The sequence below is a fragment of the Dipodomys spectabilis genome, unplaced genomic scaffold (genome assembly GCF_019054845.1).
Source record: "Dipodomys spectabilis isolate Male_0828 unplaced genomic scaffold, ASM1905484v1 ptg000002l, whole genome shotgun sequence".
NCBI lineage: Eukaryota > Metazoa > Chordata > Mammalia > Rodentia > Heteromyidae > Dipodomys > Dipodomys spectabilis.
Genome location: NW_024870679.1, coordinates 807,738 through 825,484, shown reverse-complemented (window position 1 = coordinate 825,484; position 17,747 = coordinate 807,738). Strand labels below are relative to the sequence as shown.

Here is a 17,747-nt window from a genome sequence, read left to right as displayed (position 1 = left end):
AGCAGGGCCTGGAGCCCCGCTGAGGAAGAAATGTGGGAGTGGGAGTTGGCTTTGTTTCTACCCATTTCACGGAAGCATGGAAGGCACCCGGGTAACACGCGTGCCTCTTCCGTCCTCAGCTCCCCTGTCGCTGCCCTTGTATGCGAGGGGACCCGGGGGGTGTCTGCAGCGCCCTCCCACTCGGCGCGCTTCGCCATCCACGCCGCGTTCCGCGTTCCGAGTGAAGGGCGCTAGGACCCGGTGACGCGGCGCCGGCCGGCCGGGGCTCCCTGGGCGCCGTGGAGCGGCGGCCCCCTGTCGTGTCGTGTCGCCCGGGGAGCAGGTGGGGCGCGGCGCGGCGCGGCGGCGCGAGGAGAGCCCCGGGGGAGCCGACGGGAGGCGGCCGCCACACCTCGGGCGCCGCGGAGCACCGGGGTTGGCGCAGGCGGAGCCGCCCCGAAGGCTGCGCGTGTTCCCGGCTTCGGCCCCGCCCCGCGCCGTCCAATGAGAGCCTGTGGCTGGAGGGGCTGTCCGCGTGCTCGGCCCCGCAGCTCCACTCGGCGCCTCGGAAGCCCTGACACCGCCCCCGGCGCTCCAGCCGCGCACCCCGGGACCCCCAGCTAGCTAGCGTCGTCGGTTTCCCAGCATTGCCGTTCGCGCCCTCCCCGGGACCCCGCGCGGTGCCCCGTTACTCCACGTGACCTTCGATCGCAGCCGCTCGCGAACCCCATGGCCACCCAGAAGGGGGAGGCAGGAGCAGCCTGAGTCACCCCAGACGGTGCCCCGTCCACGCCCCTCCGGGCTGCGCGGCCGGGAGCCTTCGGGGAGCTATGCTGAGGTCCGGTGGTGCGCAGAAAGCCGCGCAGCACGCCCCTCGGCGCGCCCGCGCCCCGACCCCCGCGCCCGCGCCCCGATCTGCCGCCCCCGACGTCTCCCCGGCTCCGGCCCGCCTTGGTCTTGCCTGCTTTTTGCTGCTGCTGCTGCTGACTCTGCCAGCCCGCGTAGACTCGTCCTGGTGGTGAGTGTGGATCTCGGGGCTGGGCGGCGAGGTGCCCCGCGGGCGGGGATACACAGCTCCAGGCACCGGCGGCACCGGGGTGTAGAGCTGGGAGGCAGAGGTGATCCCGCCCGGGACATGACGAGAGTCCATGCGGAGTCGTGCGGAGTCCATGACGAGATCACCGGGGAGGAGATGGAGCACCGCGCCTTACCTGAGCGGGGAGGGCGTGGATGCCCTGGAGTAGAGGCCTGGGCCTCAGGAAATGTCCCCTGGGGCTGGGGAGCCATGCGAGCCTCTAGGGGCAGAAGCCACCTTCAGGTCTTCCCTCCAGGTGGGTCAAGGAACTAGCCGCCCCTCTGAAGCTCGTGGCCGGCTCAGACCGCCAGAGGTTCCCCCCCCCTCCCCGGCCGAGGGGACAGCTGGCCAGAGCAGAGGAGCTTCGTTAGTCTAGCCCACCCTGTATGTATCACAGAATGGCGCTGGTGCGCACCGGGCGCCAAGACAGGAGTGAGATCCAGGCTTAGTTTACCACCCCACCAAATGAAGACTGTCTTCAGTCACGGGTTTGGGATGTCACTGGGGTCGGTGGTTTCTCCCTTCTTGCTTTCCTTTCCCACAGGACCCCACGTCCCATTTCTTCTTTCCAAGAGCTAGAGGCTTCTGGAGTCCCAAAGTAGTGAGAGAACCTCTACTCAGGTTTCTCACTGGCCTCAGACTTAGAGGGCGGAGGAGGCAAAAGACATTACAAATCTACTGCGTATCTGTGGTCTGTCTTTACATACTACCCCCCCCCCCTCCACGTCTCGACCCCCAAGGGCTCCCCAGTCCAGAATGGCACTCGTCCTCCTAGCGCCGCTCTCCTCCTTCCCCACCAAGGCGGGGGGGGGGGAAGGAGGGTGGCAAGGGGGAGACTTGGATTGAGAAAAGATTTGATGCTCTTATCTTTCCTCTACCCCTCCAATCAAACTGGCCTCTTGGACTGGATGAGTGCCCCTCTACCACGCACTGCCCCCCTTCTTTTCCTGACTGTGCCCCTCCTCCTCCCTTTCAACCCCCACCCCCACGAAGTGTGGTCTCTTCTCCTCTTGCACCCTGTGGCTTTTCTCCTCTTCACTTGGAATCTTGGCTGGAAGGGCGAGGGGTAGCTGGCTGAGGGGCCAGCCAGCTTGGGCTGCAGATTCCTATCATTTCAAGATGCGTCTCTTTATCCCCACCCCCCATTTTCCTGTTGAAGAAAAATCTCTCTTTTGGATCTTTTTTATCTCTGTAGTGTTGGAGAAGGCAAGAAGGGGGGTTCTGGATGGGGGAGCAGAGAGGCCTATATCTTACATCTGGCTTGAAACATTCCTTTCGAAGGGAAAAGGGAAGACATGAGACAGGATAAAAGCCTTTCAATGTTCAGAGTGAGATCAAAGCCATCCTTTACCTCCACAGCTTAGTTTGACTTGAATCTCTTAGTGTCTCTGTTGAGAAAGGAGAAAGTGACAGCTGCCCATCTTTATTCAGCCTAAATGGCAATTTGCCTTTAGGAACTCTTGATTGCTCCTTGTCAGTTTGGGAGGGAGGTGATCTTGGGAATCAACTGGTATTTAGATGAAGAAGTATCACTCTGGTAATTTCAGCATGCTGGTAGTGGTTCCTAAAGACCTAAATAGGATTCTTCCTAGTCCCCATTTCTTACCCTCCCCTCCCCTCTTTTTTTTTCTTTTCTCCCTCTCCTGTCCTCCTCCCACATGGTTCATATTAATGATGGTGGAAAAACTCTAAATGGAAGAGTGGGAAGGGAGCGGGGCTGACGTGCAGAGGGACTTAGCAGTCCCTGTGAAATGGAAGCTGGCACAGCAGGGCCAAGATGGGCAGTGGGTGCACAGGTTGTTTCCATCTCCTTCCCCCACCTGTCACAGCTGCAGCTCAGGACGCCTGCCTCATTGGTAACCACTTCTAGGATAAGATGAAAAGCTGAATTCTGAAGGCAGGTCAGGCCTCCAAGGGAATTTATCTATTCCCCTTCAGAAAATCCTAGCATGACTGATACAACCCCTGGAAGAGACAGATGCCCGTTGACGTGGTGTGCCCATGCTCTCCTGAGGAACAGAAGAGCATCACTGTTACCAGCTATGATCTTTCATAGCCTCAGATTCCTGCCTTTCATCTCCAATCACTCCCTTCCGACTTGTATCCTGAGAGGAAATGGTTTCTGCTTAGTTTTTGATAAACAGTAAGAAGTAAGGGGCTCCCACCATGAGCTTGTTTCATCTTGCAGGTGTTAGCAGAAGAGAATCAGGAGCGTAGGGCTGTACTCATGGCTTATAAAGAGAGGATCACAGGGTAGTGTCATAGTAACACTACTGTTACAAACAACAGTTGCCAATTAGTGAGCCCCTACCAAACTCCAGGCATGATAGCCAAGCTATGGTAAGTATTATCTTTGTTAATCCCCTGAAGACTCCAGTGAGGTAGGTATTACTATTGCTTGTTCACAAATGAAGAAAGTGAAGAAGAGAGGGATAGTAAGAAATTTGTTCATGGAAATGGCACTGTGGCTCAAGTGGTGGAGTGTTAATCTTGAGCTGAAGAGCTCAAGGACAGTGCCCAGGCCCAGAGTTCAAGCCCCATGACCGACCAAAAAAAAATTTTTTTTGAACAATGGGTGTTAACCTAAAAAACAAAACAAAACAAAAACTCTGCATGTCTCTCTTGCCCCTGCAGTAAAAATACAAACCGTGGGCCAAGCATGGTGATATTTACATAATCCTAGCACTGTAGAGGCAGGCAGATCACAAGTTTGAGGCCAGCCCATGCTATACTGTAAGACCATCCTAACAAAAGAAAACAAAAACAAAAAAATGAACTTGGAATTTGGAGCTGGATGGGCTTCCTTCATCCAGGTTCTCCTCCAACTAGCCCTAATGGATAGAATACTCTCAATATCCTGAAACTGAAGGGAACTGAAAATTCAGTTTCTTTAACTATTGAGTGGAGTTTTCTCTCTCTCTGGCACCCCCCCCCCCCCGTGTGTGTGTGTGGGGGGGGGGGATTTTTGTACAGAAAAATATTTTGTGAACTGTAAAGTACTATACCAATGATGTGGTTTAAAAGCAGATTTAGGGAAGTTAATAGCTTTATCTCTATACTCGAAGTCTTACAAGTACCAAGTAAAACCATATATATATATATATATATATATATATATATATATATATATATGTACACAAAAACAAGAAAGGGGAAAAAAAAAAAGATTCCTGGCCTCATGAAAAGGGCACAAACAGAATATCTACAAATAGACTGACAGGTTGACACAGAATAAAACTGTAATAAAACTATGGCTGGTGAGGAGACAGGGAAGTTGGAGATAAATCAGAGAAGTTAGGTGTCCACATAGTACCCACTATGTGCTTGACACTTTTTTTAAAAATACATTTTTAATTTACAATGGAAAGGTTTTCATCCCCCCCCCCCCCTTTTAGGTCTTTGAGGTTTCATTGTCTTTGTGCTAGTACCAGGACTTGAACACAGAGCCTCTTGCTCTCAATCAGATGATGGATCTGTGCCACTTGAGCCAAGCCTCTAATACGACATTTTGTTGGTTAATTTGAGACTGTTTCTTGGATTTTCCTGCCTAGGCTGGCCTCAAATCATTACCCTTCAATACAAGACTTCTGAGTAGCAATATTACAGAAGCAGACAGCCACAGTGGGCTCAGAATAGTGTTCTCTTTGGTCTTATTTTTGGTCGTTTATGTAGTTGGCCTTTCCTCCCTTGTGATTAAGCTCTCATTTGTGTTTAGGATTAGTTCATCACCACATGTTAGTGCCATGTCTTGGACATGTTTTTAGTTTGTCCTCCAAAGGTTTATGAACTGGAAACTTGGTCTTCAATGTTGGTGGAACCTTTTAAATGGGGCTAGTGACAGGGGTGGTCAGAGGCACTGCCATTGGCCCAAATGAATGCTGGCCTCAAGGAATGACTTGATTCTTCACAGTGAATGGGTGGTTAGAGAGCAAGCTCTCTGTTTCAGCTCTCCCTCTTACTTCCTGCCTCAACTCTGTGAACTCTCCCTCCTTATGTACTAGAAACTTCTCACTCCTGGAAAATACTGAAGTTAATAAAAGATCAGAAATCTCCATCTTCAAAAGGGCAATGTATTCACATCAGGTTGGGATCTTCATAAAACTCAAATTCTGATTCAGTAGGCCTGAGGATAGGTGTTGAGTTGTGCATTTCCAATGACTCCCTAGGTGATGCATATACTACTGCTCTGGGGACCAGGCTTTGAGGAGCAAGGGGCAAAAGAATTTGTCAAAGGAAAGAATGTGAACTGGCTAAAAGCCGGTGAACAGAAGTCATCTGGTGCAGGAGGTGGGGAAGGAAGTAAAGCATTAATTTCTGGAAAGGAACAAAAAGACCAAAGTCAAAGTCTCTGGGTATACTCTCCTGCACCATGAGAGGGAGGGGTACCTTAAACATTTTTGTGCCTCAAATAACCGAACTCCGTGCTTGGCACAGAGTTTTTTTGTAAGCATGATATTAACTGAGGTCCAACCTGAGGCTTAGCACTGTCGAAGCTCCTTACTCCAAGTGACTACAAAGGATGAATTATTGGACAACAGGCAAACTCCATGCCTGCAGTGTCTTGAAGCAGTTACTGAGTGGTATAGGCATGGTAATAGAAAAGCTTAATTATCTTCCCATCTTAGATACTGAACACACATGTTCCCACGCTCATTGAGAATGTACTAAGAAGGACCAATGTGGGCTGAATGGATTTAAGTCAGACCACAGAAAGGCCTTTTTGCCAGAGTTTGGCCTGTCTCACTCCAGACTGTCTCATGAGGGCTGGATTATTGGTCTCCCATTCCCATTTAACCCCCCTCCTCCCAAGCCTCAGTAGAAAACAAAAACAAATACCCATTGCCCAGAACACTACTACTCCAGGGCTGAGCTGGGGAGGCAGAATGGTGGTGAGACAGGGACCAGCTCCAATTCCAATGGTCTTGATTCTCCAAACAAAGCACCACGGCAGTGGGTGTAACTCCAGGCTGTGCGTCAGGCAGCCCTTTCCGGCATGGCCAGCCTGGGGTGTTTATTTTGTTTGTTCCTGGAAGCTGCTGCCCTGATGGACAGTGCTGGGGACGCTGATTCCATGGGATTTGTTAGTACAGGGCCAGCCCTCTCATCCCTCCCTCAGCACAGATGGGGCCCATCAGCCTGCTGAGTTCCCAAAGAGGCAAGCATCAGCCCTCCTTGTGTTTGTTTGAGTTGGTGTCACCAGTGGTGATCCAGCCTGTGGGTGAGAGCTGGCTGTGGGAATGCATGTGGGTGGGTGGGGGGAGCAGGACCCAGAGATGCCCTCCCTTTTCTTCACACATTTCTAGGCACATTATAGGGCTGGTTCCAAACAACTGGCATAATCACAACATATACCAATGCTTTACTGTAGTAGAAACTGCTTTCCACAGCCCCTACAGCAAATTAGACAAATAGGGAATGTCCAGCAAAGTATGGAAGGTGTTAAGAAAGCAGAAAGGAAGAAAGAAGTTGTTAGCTCTTTTCTCAAGGAAGTAGGTGGATGGGTCTGATTTCTTTGGTGGCCTTTTGGGTACAAAGGATGATATACTCCTGTTTTATCTCCAAAATGCAGTGAGGCTTGTGGTAGAGTCCAAGCATAAATGTTTGAAAGAAGAGAAAATATTGTCTTAAGAAATCTGAGCTGGGGGGAATGTGGCTTAGTGGTAGAGTGCTTGCCTTGCATGCATGAAGCCCTGGGTTCTATTCTTCAGTACCATATACACAGAAAACGCTGGAAGTGGTGCTGTGGCTCAAGTGGTAGAGCATTAGCCTTGAGCAAAAGGAGCTCAAGGACAGTGCCCAGGCCCTGAGTTCAAGCCCCAGAACTGGAGGGGGGGGGGGGTGGAGAGAGAGAGAGAGAGAGAGAGAGAGAGAGAGGAAAAAAAGAGAAAAAAAATCTGAGCTGACCAATAACAACAAAAGATAACTGAGCTGGGTGCTGGTGGCTCACACCTATAATCTTAGCTACTCAGAGGCTGAGATCCTAAGATCTCAGTTCAAATCCAGCCCGGGCAAAAAAGTCTATGAGACTCTCATCTCCAATTAACCACCAGAAAACCAGAAGTGGAACTGTGGCTTAAAGTGGTAGAGTGCTAGCCTTGAGCAAAATAGTTGTAGGGATAGCACCAGGTCCTCAATTCAAGCCCAACAACAGACCAAAAAAAAAAAAAAAAAAGAAAGAAAGAAAAAGAAATCTGAAAATGAATCTAGTAACCTATCTATCCTTTAATAGCTCATTCTGATTGATCTTATAATGGTTTTTATTGGACAGACGGGGACTGGGCTGCTTCATCTTGCCCACTGAAAACAATCACTGTCCACTCATTCCCATTGAGAACACTGTGCCTAACAGGTTGGAGAAAGTGATTTTAAAAGCTTCATTATTGGGCTGAGAAAGTGGCTCAGTGGTAGAGTGCTTGCCTAGCATGCATGAAGCCTTGGCTTCGATTCCTCAGCACCACATAAACAAAAAAAGCCAGAAATGGTGCTGTGGCTCAAATGGTAGAGTACTAGCCTTGAGCAGAAAAAAAAAAAAAGAAGCTCAGGGACAGTGCCCAGGCTCTGAGTTCAAGCCCCATTTGGCAAACAAACAAAAAACAAAGCAAAACAAAAAACCCCAAACACCCAAAAGCGTCATTACTTAAGAAAAGCCCTGGGCACTAGAAATGGAAGAAATGAAGAAGAGAGTTGGGGGTAAAGTCTTCTGGGTTGAAAATGAGGATTTTTTTTTTTAAACTACACGAGTTGAACTAGAGCTATAAACATTACTCAGACATTGCCCACTATGTCTTTTCCTGCCAGCTCTTTCCTCCCTGTCACCCCTTTCTCCCCTCCCCCGCCTTTGGCAGCCAAATCTCATGGACCAGCCACTCAGGATATGCCTCTTACATGTGGGTTTCAAAGTGTTGTTTCAGACCTTCATTTGTTAGTTTATTTTTCTCTGAGTATTGTAATGTTTATTAAATAAACAGGCAATGGGTTTGTGTGACATGCCCACAGCTTCTGTATATATGACACATGCCTGGCTTGTGTTCTGGGAGTGTGTGTCACTTCTGGCCTTTGGCTGGGGAACTGGTAATGGTGGGAGACCACTCAATTACTCTTTCTGCAACTGAGTAACTATTTCTCTAGAGCTTGTGGGGAATGGCTCTACTCATCACCATCAGGGATGTGGGTTGGTGGGGAGGAAAAGGAATCTAAGGTCTAGATAGCATACCAACCATTCCTCAGGGCCCTTATTCTCCTGATCCTCCTGATGTAGAACAAGGTTGTTGTTGTATCTTACAGGTACATTGGCGCACTGGGAGCCCGAGTGATCTGTGACAACATCCCTGGTTTGGTGAGCCGGCAGCGGCAGCTGTGTCAGCGTTACCCAGACATCATGCGCTCTGTGGGTGAAGGTGCCCGAGAATGGATCCGAGAGTGTCAGCATCAGTTCCGCCATCACCGATGGAACTGCACCACGCTGGACAGGGACCACACTGTCTTTGGTCGTGTCATGCTCAGAAGTAGGGGCCTTGTCCATCCTGCCCCAGCTCCTTCCCCTTCTGTGCTTGGGGTGGTGAGTGGGAAGGGTAGTTATAATCCTTGCTCTCCTCTCCCACACACTACTTTATAATCAGAGGAACAGTTGTGAGTAGAGCTCAGGATACAGTTAGGAACAGACCCTTACAGGTAGGGATCTCTCCCAATCCCAGTACTCTAAGATGGTTAACAGATAATTTTATTTCCTGGCACCTCCATCTTTCTCCTTTGTTTTCTCTGTACTACGGTTCCCAAGCCTGAGGGTGCTTCCATACACTGAAAAGGTGAGAACTATGAAAAGTTCTTTTGGTTCTTACCATCATTATCATGTCACTACAGTAATGGGAACAAGACATAGACAGAAAGGTAATAATGTAAATATTTGGAATCAGTGGCTTGGCCCTAGCTCAGCAAAACAGCTAAGCAAGACTAGGCTGGAAGCTAGGAGAAATGGGATGGGAATAAGATGGGAATCTGAAGGGTGCTGGTGGTAATGATCATCGATATGCAGCAGAAAGGGGAGTTCAGCAGAAAGTAACATGTCTATTCAGACAGGTTGTCCCTTGGGTCTGCATTATGGGAAACTGTCTAGCAGAGGTGGCTGGAAAGGCTTGTTACGTGGACTAAAGACAGCTAACTAACTATACCAGTGTTAGCACTCAGTGAGAAGGAATGATTCAGCTTGGTACTTTGGTGGAAGGACCCAGGGAAATTGGAAGGAAATAGGAGTATAGGTCAGCTATATAGGAAAGTGGGTAGAGAATAGTGAGGGCTAAGGAGAAGGGATCAGATACTCTGAGGAATGCTCTTAGAAAGGAAGGGCACCTTGAATAGAGTGTAGAGATGGCTCTGGAAAAAAGAGAGAGAAGAGATTTCAGGGGTTATGGTGAGCTGAAGAAATGTATGGGCAGAGCCACAGGTGTGGCACATGTCTGTAATCCCAGTGTGTGGGAGGATAAAGGCAGAAGATTTTGATTACTTGGCCAGCCTGGGCTACATAGTAAAAAGTAAAAACCTGGAGGGACAGACATAGGCTTGTTTCCTGAAATGCCCCTCTACCCTTTCTCTCTTTAGGTAGCCGAGAGGCAGCCTTTGTATATGCCATCTCATCAGCAGGAGTGGTTCACGCCATCACGCGTGCTTGCAGCCAGGGAGAACTGAGTGTGTGCAGCTGTGACCCATATACCCGTGGTCGACATCATGATCAGCGTGGGGATTTTGACTGGGGAGGCTGCAGTGACAACATCCACTATGGTGTCCGCTTTGCCAAGGCCTTTGTGGATGCCAAGGAGAAGAGGCTAAAAGATGCCCGTGCCCTCATGAACTTACATAACAACCGCTGTGGTCGCACGGTCAGTGCTCATATCTGGGTATACATACTCACATTTTCTAGGGTGACTAGTCTGTATGACCAGAGCCTAAACGTGCAGGTGGGTCAGTGCTCATATCTGGGTATACATACTCACATTTTCTAGGGTGACTAGTCTGTATGACCAGAGCCTAAACGTGCAGGTGGGACAGGAATGTAAGGGAGCTTAGGAATGCTTGGGTTCAATCAAGATTCTATACTGGTGAAAAGTAGAAAAAGGAAGTGAAGTAACTATTTTTTGGTAGTGCTGGGGTTTGAACTCAGGGCTTTGCACTTGGTAGGCACTCATTTTACTGTGTGAGCCATGCTTTTCGCCCTTTTTGCTCTAGTTATTTTTGAGATAGGATCCCACTTTTTGTCCAGTTAGCTTGGACCACAGTCCAATTTTTGCTTACTGCTGAAGCTAGATGTCAGGCAAGATTCTCTTGTGCCTGGCTGAAAAGAAACTTTTTTTGTGTGTGTGCTCATCTTGGGGCTTGAACTCAGAGCCTGGCTGCTGTCCCTGAGTTCTTTGTTCAATGCTTGTTGTCTGTCACACACAGCTCCACCTCTGTCTTTTTTGGTAGTTTATTAGTTTCATGAACTTTCTTGCCTGGGTTGGCTTTGAATGGTGATCCTCAGATCTCAGCCTCCTGAGTAGTTAGGATTACAGGCATTAGTCACCAGTGTCTGGTTGAAAAGTAACTTTTTTTTTCTTTTGCAGTTGGGGAGGCTTAAACTCAGGGTCTGGGTGCTGTCCCTGAGCTTTATTGCTCAAGGCTAACACTCTACCACATTAAGCCACAGGCCCACTTCCATTTTTCTGGCAGTTAACTGGAGATAAGAGTCTCATGGGCTTTCTTACTTGGGCTGGTTTTGAACTGAGATCCTCAAATCTCAACCTCCTGAGTAGCTAGGCTTACAGGAGTGAGCCACTAGCAGCACCTGGCTGAAAAATAATTTTTTTTTTTTTTTTTTTGGGTCCCGTTGTAGGGCCTGATTCTGGGCCTGGGCGCTGTCCCTCAGCTCTTCAGCTCAAGGCTAGCACGCTACCACTTGAGCCACAGTGACACTTCTGGCTTTTTTCTTTTTGCTTATGTGGTGCTGAGGAATTGAACCCAGGGCCTCCTGCATGCAAGGCAAGCGCTCTACCACTGAGCCACCTTCCCAGCCCCAAAAATAACTTTTAAAGAGAAAAACTGCCTTCATAAAAGCTGAAAATTAAGAAATGGTTCTAGTCTGTTCATTAGTATGTGAGCACCTCTTGCAAACTATGCTGAAAATAACACACTACAAAAGCATGGTACTTAGCCCTCTAAAACACATGAAAACTAAAGGATGTGCTGTAGGATGAGTACTACAGCTCAGCAGTCCAGCAAGTATTATGACAATCCAAGCACTTGGTCCAGGAAAATTTCTTAAAAGAAACTTGATCAGCAAGAATGGATGTGGGAAAGAGCTACCAATGGCTCAAACAGCCAGCCTGGGTTAGCAGATTTCAGAGCTCTTAGGGGAACAGAACTGTCCTGTCTAGTGTTTTTCCCTGACCTGCCTCCATCCTCCCTTAGGCTGTGCGGCGATTTCTGAAACTGGAGTGTAAGTGCCATGGTGTGAGTGGCTCCTGTACTCTGCGCACCTGTTGGCGTGCACTCTCAGATTTCCGTCGTACAGGTGACTACCTGCGGCGGCGCTATGATGGGGCTGTGCAGGTGACAGCCACGCAGGATGGTGCCAACTTCACAGCAGCTCGCCAAGGCTATCGCCGTGCTACGCGGACTGATCTTGTCTACTTTGACAACTCCCCAGACTACTGTGTCTTAGACAAGGCTGCAGGTGAGAAAGGAAAGCAGGCAGAGACATGGAACCCGGTTCTTAATACTGCTGGTTAATTGTCTTGGTCTGTTTAGTTGTAGGAGTTCAGGAAGGGAGTTCAGTCACCTCCCTACATGAAAATCTGATCCTGAGACTGGTGACTCCTTGAGGCCTGCCTGTGGTTATGTATTATTTCTTTGTATAGCCAACCTTCAGGATATTGTAGGCACTATTCAGAAGATTAAATGAACCACCTGTTTTCAGTTATAAGCAATGTGTGGACTACACACAGCAGCACTAGTTGCAGCATTAAGCCTCTGCCTCTTTACAGTCTACCTGAAGAAATGAGATTAAGGCTGTGGCTGTAGCTGGTTGGTATAGTACTGCCTAACTTGTGCAGGACACTGGGTTTGGTCTCTAGCACAACACACAAACAAAATATGAGATGCATGGTGGGTATGTAAATATAACTGTAAAGGGAGATGACTGGAATAGGAAGAAAAGTTTATTTGAAAATGGGATATTTATGCTGTTCCTTGAAGTGTGGTGATTATCTGGATAGCAAGAGAAAAGAATAGGCAGAAATGTTCTGTATTTGAGTAAAATGGTAGGTGGGACAGAGCAGATCAGTGTGTCTGAATAAAAGTGTCTGGCAAGGGAGATTAAAGCTAGAAAGACAGGTTGGAACCAGGCCACAAATGATCTTGAAAGGCTTTATCCAGTGTGCTGCCACTGAAAATTTGAAAGTGGAGTCAGAGAGGCAGGGAAGGAGTTCTGTACAAAAGCAGGTATAGCTGGGAATGGCTGCCTTTCAATCTACTTTAGCTATTTAGTGGTGGAATTCCTGGGAATGCAGGGAAAGTGATAGGGTATCTCCCCGAGAGAGTGGAAGTTATCATCCTGCCTCATAATTTCTGGCTCCAATAGGTTAAATAGTGTAATAGAACTGCTTTTCTTCTGGTTACTGTCATGGGGCTCCCAGGCTCTTTTCTGCAGACTCAACATTCAGGACTTGGGTAAAGTGGAGCCAAAAACTTAAGCTGTCTTCTGCACTGCTTGTCTTCACCTATCACTGTCATTTCAGAACAAAGCTACACAGAAACAGGGTGGAGCTCTACCTGAGTAGCAGAAAGAGTTGGTGTACTTTGTAGAGAGCTAGAAGAAAAAGGGTTAAAGAGTCCTTTTGACTCCATTAGTGATTTCCTGCCATTAGGTATGTTTCCACATGGACTTACTCAGAGGGTTAGCCTCTGGAGGTTTAGAAATCATTTCATAATATCTGAAGTATAACCCTATTTCACCATATCAAAAATGTACCTTTGGAGAGCTAAAGGTGTGACTCAGCCATAAAGTGCCTGCCTAACAAGCATGAGTTCAAATCCTTGTATACCACCATCACAAAAAAGAAAGGAAGGAAGGAAAGATAGATGGATCTTTCAAGTTACAAGGGAGGATGAGTAATATATGTGCTCATTTTTCTCAGAAGCATAAAATTAGCTCTCAGAAACCCAAAGCAGTGCTTTGAGGTCAAAGGAAATATGACATCCTCAGAGAATGGATCCACGTTTTCCCTCTAAAACTCTACTGTCCAGCTGAACTTTCTGTGATGACAGAAATGTTCTCATAGCTATGTCCCCTGGGTACAGTAAAAATCAGCCACATGTAATTATTGCCTACTTGAAATGCAATAGTACCCCTTATCTGTGAAAGTGTGTTGTAGGTAATATACCAAATCTTAAATATATTTTGCTTTTGAAATTTCTTGCCTACGTGCTTGCCTGGTGCTCTGAGCCATGCCCACAGCCAGACTTTCTGCATCTTATTTTGGGGGTAAAGTCTCACAGACTTTTCTGACTGGGCTGGCTTCAATCAGCAATCCTGTGGATGGTCCAGCCTCCTGAGTAGCTAGGATTACAGGTGTGAGCCACCAGCACTTATCCAGTCATTCTTTAATGGCCACCCTATACTTCTTCCCAGTATAATATATCTTAGTGAAATAGCAACTAAGGACCAAAATACTAACATGGTAGCAGGATCAGAGTTGTGGGAAGATTTCTTAGAAGAGGTTTTGTTGTTTGATGTATTTCCAACATAGTTATGTACACTGGAAGATTCAGTTCTGAAGAGAATCTAGAAATATATTGGCAGGGAGGGAATTGCAGGTGGGCTCAGTGATCTTTTTGAATCCATGATGGTGCAAAGAAATGAGACTAGTCTAGGAGGCTATGAAGAGTTTTCATGGCTAGTGGGTACATTTTTAGGGAAAGTGATTATGGCTTCCTTCTGAGGATGTGATTAAGGTGCTCAGAGTAGCTGAAGCAAGAGGTAATTTGGTTCTCACTCCCTTTTCTTCACCAACCCAGGTTCCTTAGGCACCGCAGGCCGAGTCTGCAGCAAGACATCTAAAGGAACAGATGGTTGTGAAATCATGTGCTGCGGTCGAGGTTATGATACAACTCGAGTCACCCGTGTCACCCAGTGTGAGTGCAAATTCCACTGGTGCTGTGCTGTGCGGTGCAAGGAGTGCAGAAATATTGTGGACATCCATACTTGCAAGGCCCCCAAGAAAGCAGAGTGGCTGGACCAGACCTGAACACCTAAGATACCTCACTCATCCCCTCCACTTCAAGCCTCCCAACTCAAAAGCACAAGATCCTTGCATGCACACCTTTCTCCACCTGCAACCCTGGGCTGCTACAGCTTCTATTTAAGGACATGGAGAATAATGCAGAGGGACCATGTGTCCTGGTTGGTTCCTTAGCCCTGGGAAGGAGTTGATAGAGGATATAAAGAAACTGAGTGGGTTTCCTGACTTCCCCTCTGGAGGTTTGAAGAGAGAGTAGAAGAGGTAGAGAGTCTTCAGAGTGACTCAAGTTGCACTAAATTACCTGGTCAAGGCTTTGCCCACCCCTTCCCTTGATACGTCTTGGGTGTATAATGGGAAGGAAACATGGTGATAGCTTTCTTTTTTGATCCTACCCAGCTGAAGGTAGACAAGAGAAACAAAACTGCATGTCCCTTCCATGGAGACAGTTTGAACAGACTGCCCGATTCCTTGAAAGAAAATCTTAGGCTTCATACATTATCCTACTGTTGAGAGCCTGAGAATGCTAGATAAGATGGTAGACAGGTTCCATTCACATGCTCATATATAGTTTATAACCTGCTGTTTTGTAGGAGAAAAAAATAATAACTATACAAACACATTCTTTTTCCATTTCCACCTTTATCGACAGCAGTCTGTTCACTTACTGCCTGTTCAGACTGAAGTGGCATACAGTGGTTGATTCTCAACTCTAACAGATTATTAGAACACCTTGGAACAGTACAAGAAGAGAGTGTACAGTATATCTGGCTAGACCTTGGGATTCACCCTCATTCCCATACATTATTCTGGAGGCTAGCTAGGTTTTAAAACCCTGAGTAAAAGATAGGAAACTCATGGAGGGCAGGAGAGGATCAGAAAAGCTGATCTCTAGGACAACCTGAGAATCAGTATATTCTAGGAAGATAGATACCTCTAGCTTCAATAATTCTTTAGGAGAGGATCCAAATCACTGAAGCTAGGAGCTATGGCTACACAAAGAGCTGGGGCTTGGAGCCAATGTGGTAAGCAACCTAGAAGGCAGTAGCCTGCCCTCATTTACTCAACAAATATTTAGTGACTCTCCAAGTCCTGGTAATTATTCTTGTTCATTCCACATTTGGCTTCAATTGGGCAGAATTCCTTCTTTGCTACTAACTTCTGCCTAACCAGGTTTTCAGTAGTGGAATCCCTAGAAATAGCAGATAGCTGGAGGATTACACGGAGTCTGAAACTGATGTCCTAATTTTATGTGACTTGGACAATGGTTATCTCTTGCTTTGTTGATAAAACAGTGAAGTGGTATAGAAATTTGCAGTTTTGACAGTTCCAAGTTTAAAATCATAGTTGTGTCACTTTTTTTTTTATATTTTCAGGAAGATATTTAAATTCTTTAGCCTCTTCTTTTTTCCATCTGTACAATAAGAGTATGTACCTATCATAGATACTGAATTTAATTATGCTCCCAAAAGGCAGCCAATGGACACTGTTCACTGAAGCCCCTGACTTTCAAGCCCATCTTAACCTCTTGAAGAACTTTTGGTTTAGGTCTGTCTAATCTTGACAGCAGTCTACCAATTGGGGAGTTTACACAGAGGAGTCTAGATACGGGCTCTCTTTCCTTTCTCAAGTTCCTCGCTAACATCCCTTTGGGTTCTCATGTTTGTGGAACATTTTTGCTCTGCACAGGCAGCAGGAGGTTCAGGGAGCCTTCGTTCTGGCCACAGAGGCAGATTTATTTGGATGATAGGACTAATATTTGTGTAACCTGCTGAGACCTGTGTGGGAGAGTTTAGGGTGGTTTTTCTTTTGGTGAGGGGATTTGCTCCGGTTTCACATCCATTAACACAAAACATGAGCTAGTCAGGGCTCTTGTGGTCTGTGGTGAGGGGATGCCTGTGGAGAAATGGGACCGAGTGAGTCAGGCCAAGGGAATGTCATCCTTGCAGAATGTAGTCAACTGGATAACTGATGAGCCAGTAGTGGAATTAGGGAGGGAGAAATGGGAAGTGCAGAGAGGAGCATCTTGGGTGGGGATTAAGAGAAGGAAAACTTTGGAATAGTGGGGAAGTTTGGGGTCGTAATCAATATGAATTGAAGCATAGGTTGGGTGAATTGACAAATACTGCCTTGTGTACCAGGCTACTGGAAAGAGCCTCAGGTCCCTGCTCTTACAGGAATATCCAAGTCACCATATCAATGAGAGGTGGCATAGGTCTTGCATGGGGAAGTCAACCTGTGTTTAAATTCTGTTCCCAGTAATGTTATTTGACTTGCAGTTCTTTCGCTGTGGAAAGAAGTAGGTGCACCTTTTCTGGTATCTCATAATACTCAATTTTCCCCTGGGCTTCAGTACTAGCTCACAAAGTGGCAGGGTTTCCCATTTCTTCTAAATGGTTAAGAGAACAAGCTGTCCAGAGTATGAAGTTAAAAATAAGGTATCTGAATCAGAGAAAAGATGTCCATTTGAGCCCCACTATAGAAACTGTGTGGCTGCAATGGAAATGATGGCCAAACAATTCTTTCTTAGTCCTTAGCTTGCCTCTGCATTCCAGTTGGCTTTGGACAACTGGCATTCATTCTGCACTATACAAACAGAAACTAATTTATTTGGAGCAAGCATCAAAACAAGAACTCTATTTCGTACCATCAGTTTTGCTGCTATTTCCTCACTCTGCCCCTAAGAGCCCTCTTTTCCATCTTTCTTATTTGATAGAAGTCTGTCCTTCCCATCAGCAATGTCTTAGCCTATCTCCTCCTACTCCATGTTGGTCCTTTTTTTAAAACTTTTGATAAACATTTAGGTACACTTCATTTAAGCAAGTGCTCTTTGGATACAAGTTTAACTTAAAAGATACTGCCTCTATCCTACAAGAACGTTTTAGAGAAGGTACATGACCGAAGTATCTCATCTGCACAGACTATGGCCAGTTTAAGTAAAAGTAAGAATGCCAGCTTTAACCTAGACCTGCAGAAAAGAGCCAAGTTTTATTATTATTAGCCTTGAATAATGGCACTCTTTCTTTAGAGTGATGCTGGGAAATCAAATTAAAGACTTGAGATTAATTAAAAGAAGCAAATACTATCCTGAGATCTGTTTGCAGAAAGTTTTATAGCTCTGGCTTCTTTTCCTTTCTTAATTTCTTTTCTTCGTTGTTGCAGACAAGTTTCTCCTTTCTCTCATCTGTTATCAAGAGCACCAACTACCAAACCCTTTGCCAAATCTCAGACCCACTCAGGACATGAGTTTCTACATAGTTTAATGGAAGATAGATAACCAGGATTTTTTCCCTCAGCCTTTCTGAATTTTTTATTTAGATGTTCTCAGTGGTCATAGGGCAGAAGCTAGCTGGGAAGAAGGGAGGACGCCAGAGAGAGTATGTTTCTCTCCCTGGGAGGCATTCAGCCTAGCTCCTGCAGCCAAATTA

The 17,747-nt window shown here is 46.9% G+C and overlaps 2 protein-coding genes across 5 annotated transcripts in view; one reads left to right on the top strand and one right to left on the bottom strand.

The window, feature by feature from the left end:
- Positions 1 to 17,747, bottom strand: part of St7l (suppression of tumorigenicity 7 like) — a 133,817-nt gene that overhangs the window by 38,624 nt on the left and 77,446 nt on the right. The window lies entirely within an intron of this gene.
- On the top strand, positions 711 to 14,618 carry Wnt2b (Wnt family member 2B). Its single transcript, XM_042674792.1, has 5 exons — positions 711 to 997; positions 8,339 to 8,559; positions 9,650 to 9,927; positions 11,492 to 11,756; positions 14,099 to 14,618. Exons 1-5 carry the CDS (start codon positions 810 to 812, stop codon positions 14,326 to 14,328), a joined length of 1,182 nt encoding a protein of 393 aa, XP_042530726.1. The 5' UTR covers positions 711 to 809; the 3' UTR covers positions 14,329 to 14,618.

What these genes read in the sequence shown, in the direction of transcription:
- Wnt2b (XM_042674792.1), top strand. Translation starts at nt 810, where the DNA reads ATGCTGAGGTCCGGTGGTGCGCAGAAAGCCGCGCAGCACGCCCCTCGG. An exon ending in ACAACCGCTGTGGTCGCACG is followed by an intron (nt 9,928 to 11,491) that starts GTCAGTGCTCAT and finishes ATCCTCCCTTAG; the next exon opens with GCTGTGCGGCGATTTCTGAA. An exon ending in TGTCTTAGACAAGGCTGCAG is followed by an intron (nt 11,757 to 14,098) that starts GTGAGAAAGGAA and finishes TCACCAACCCAG; the next exon opens with GTTCCTTAGGCACCGCAGGC.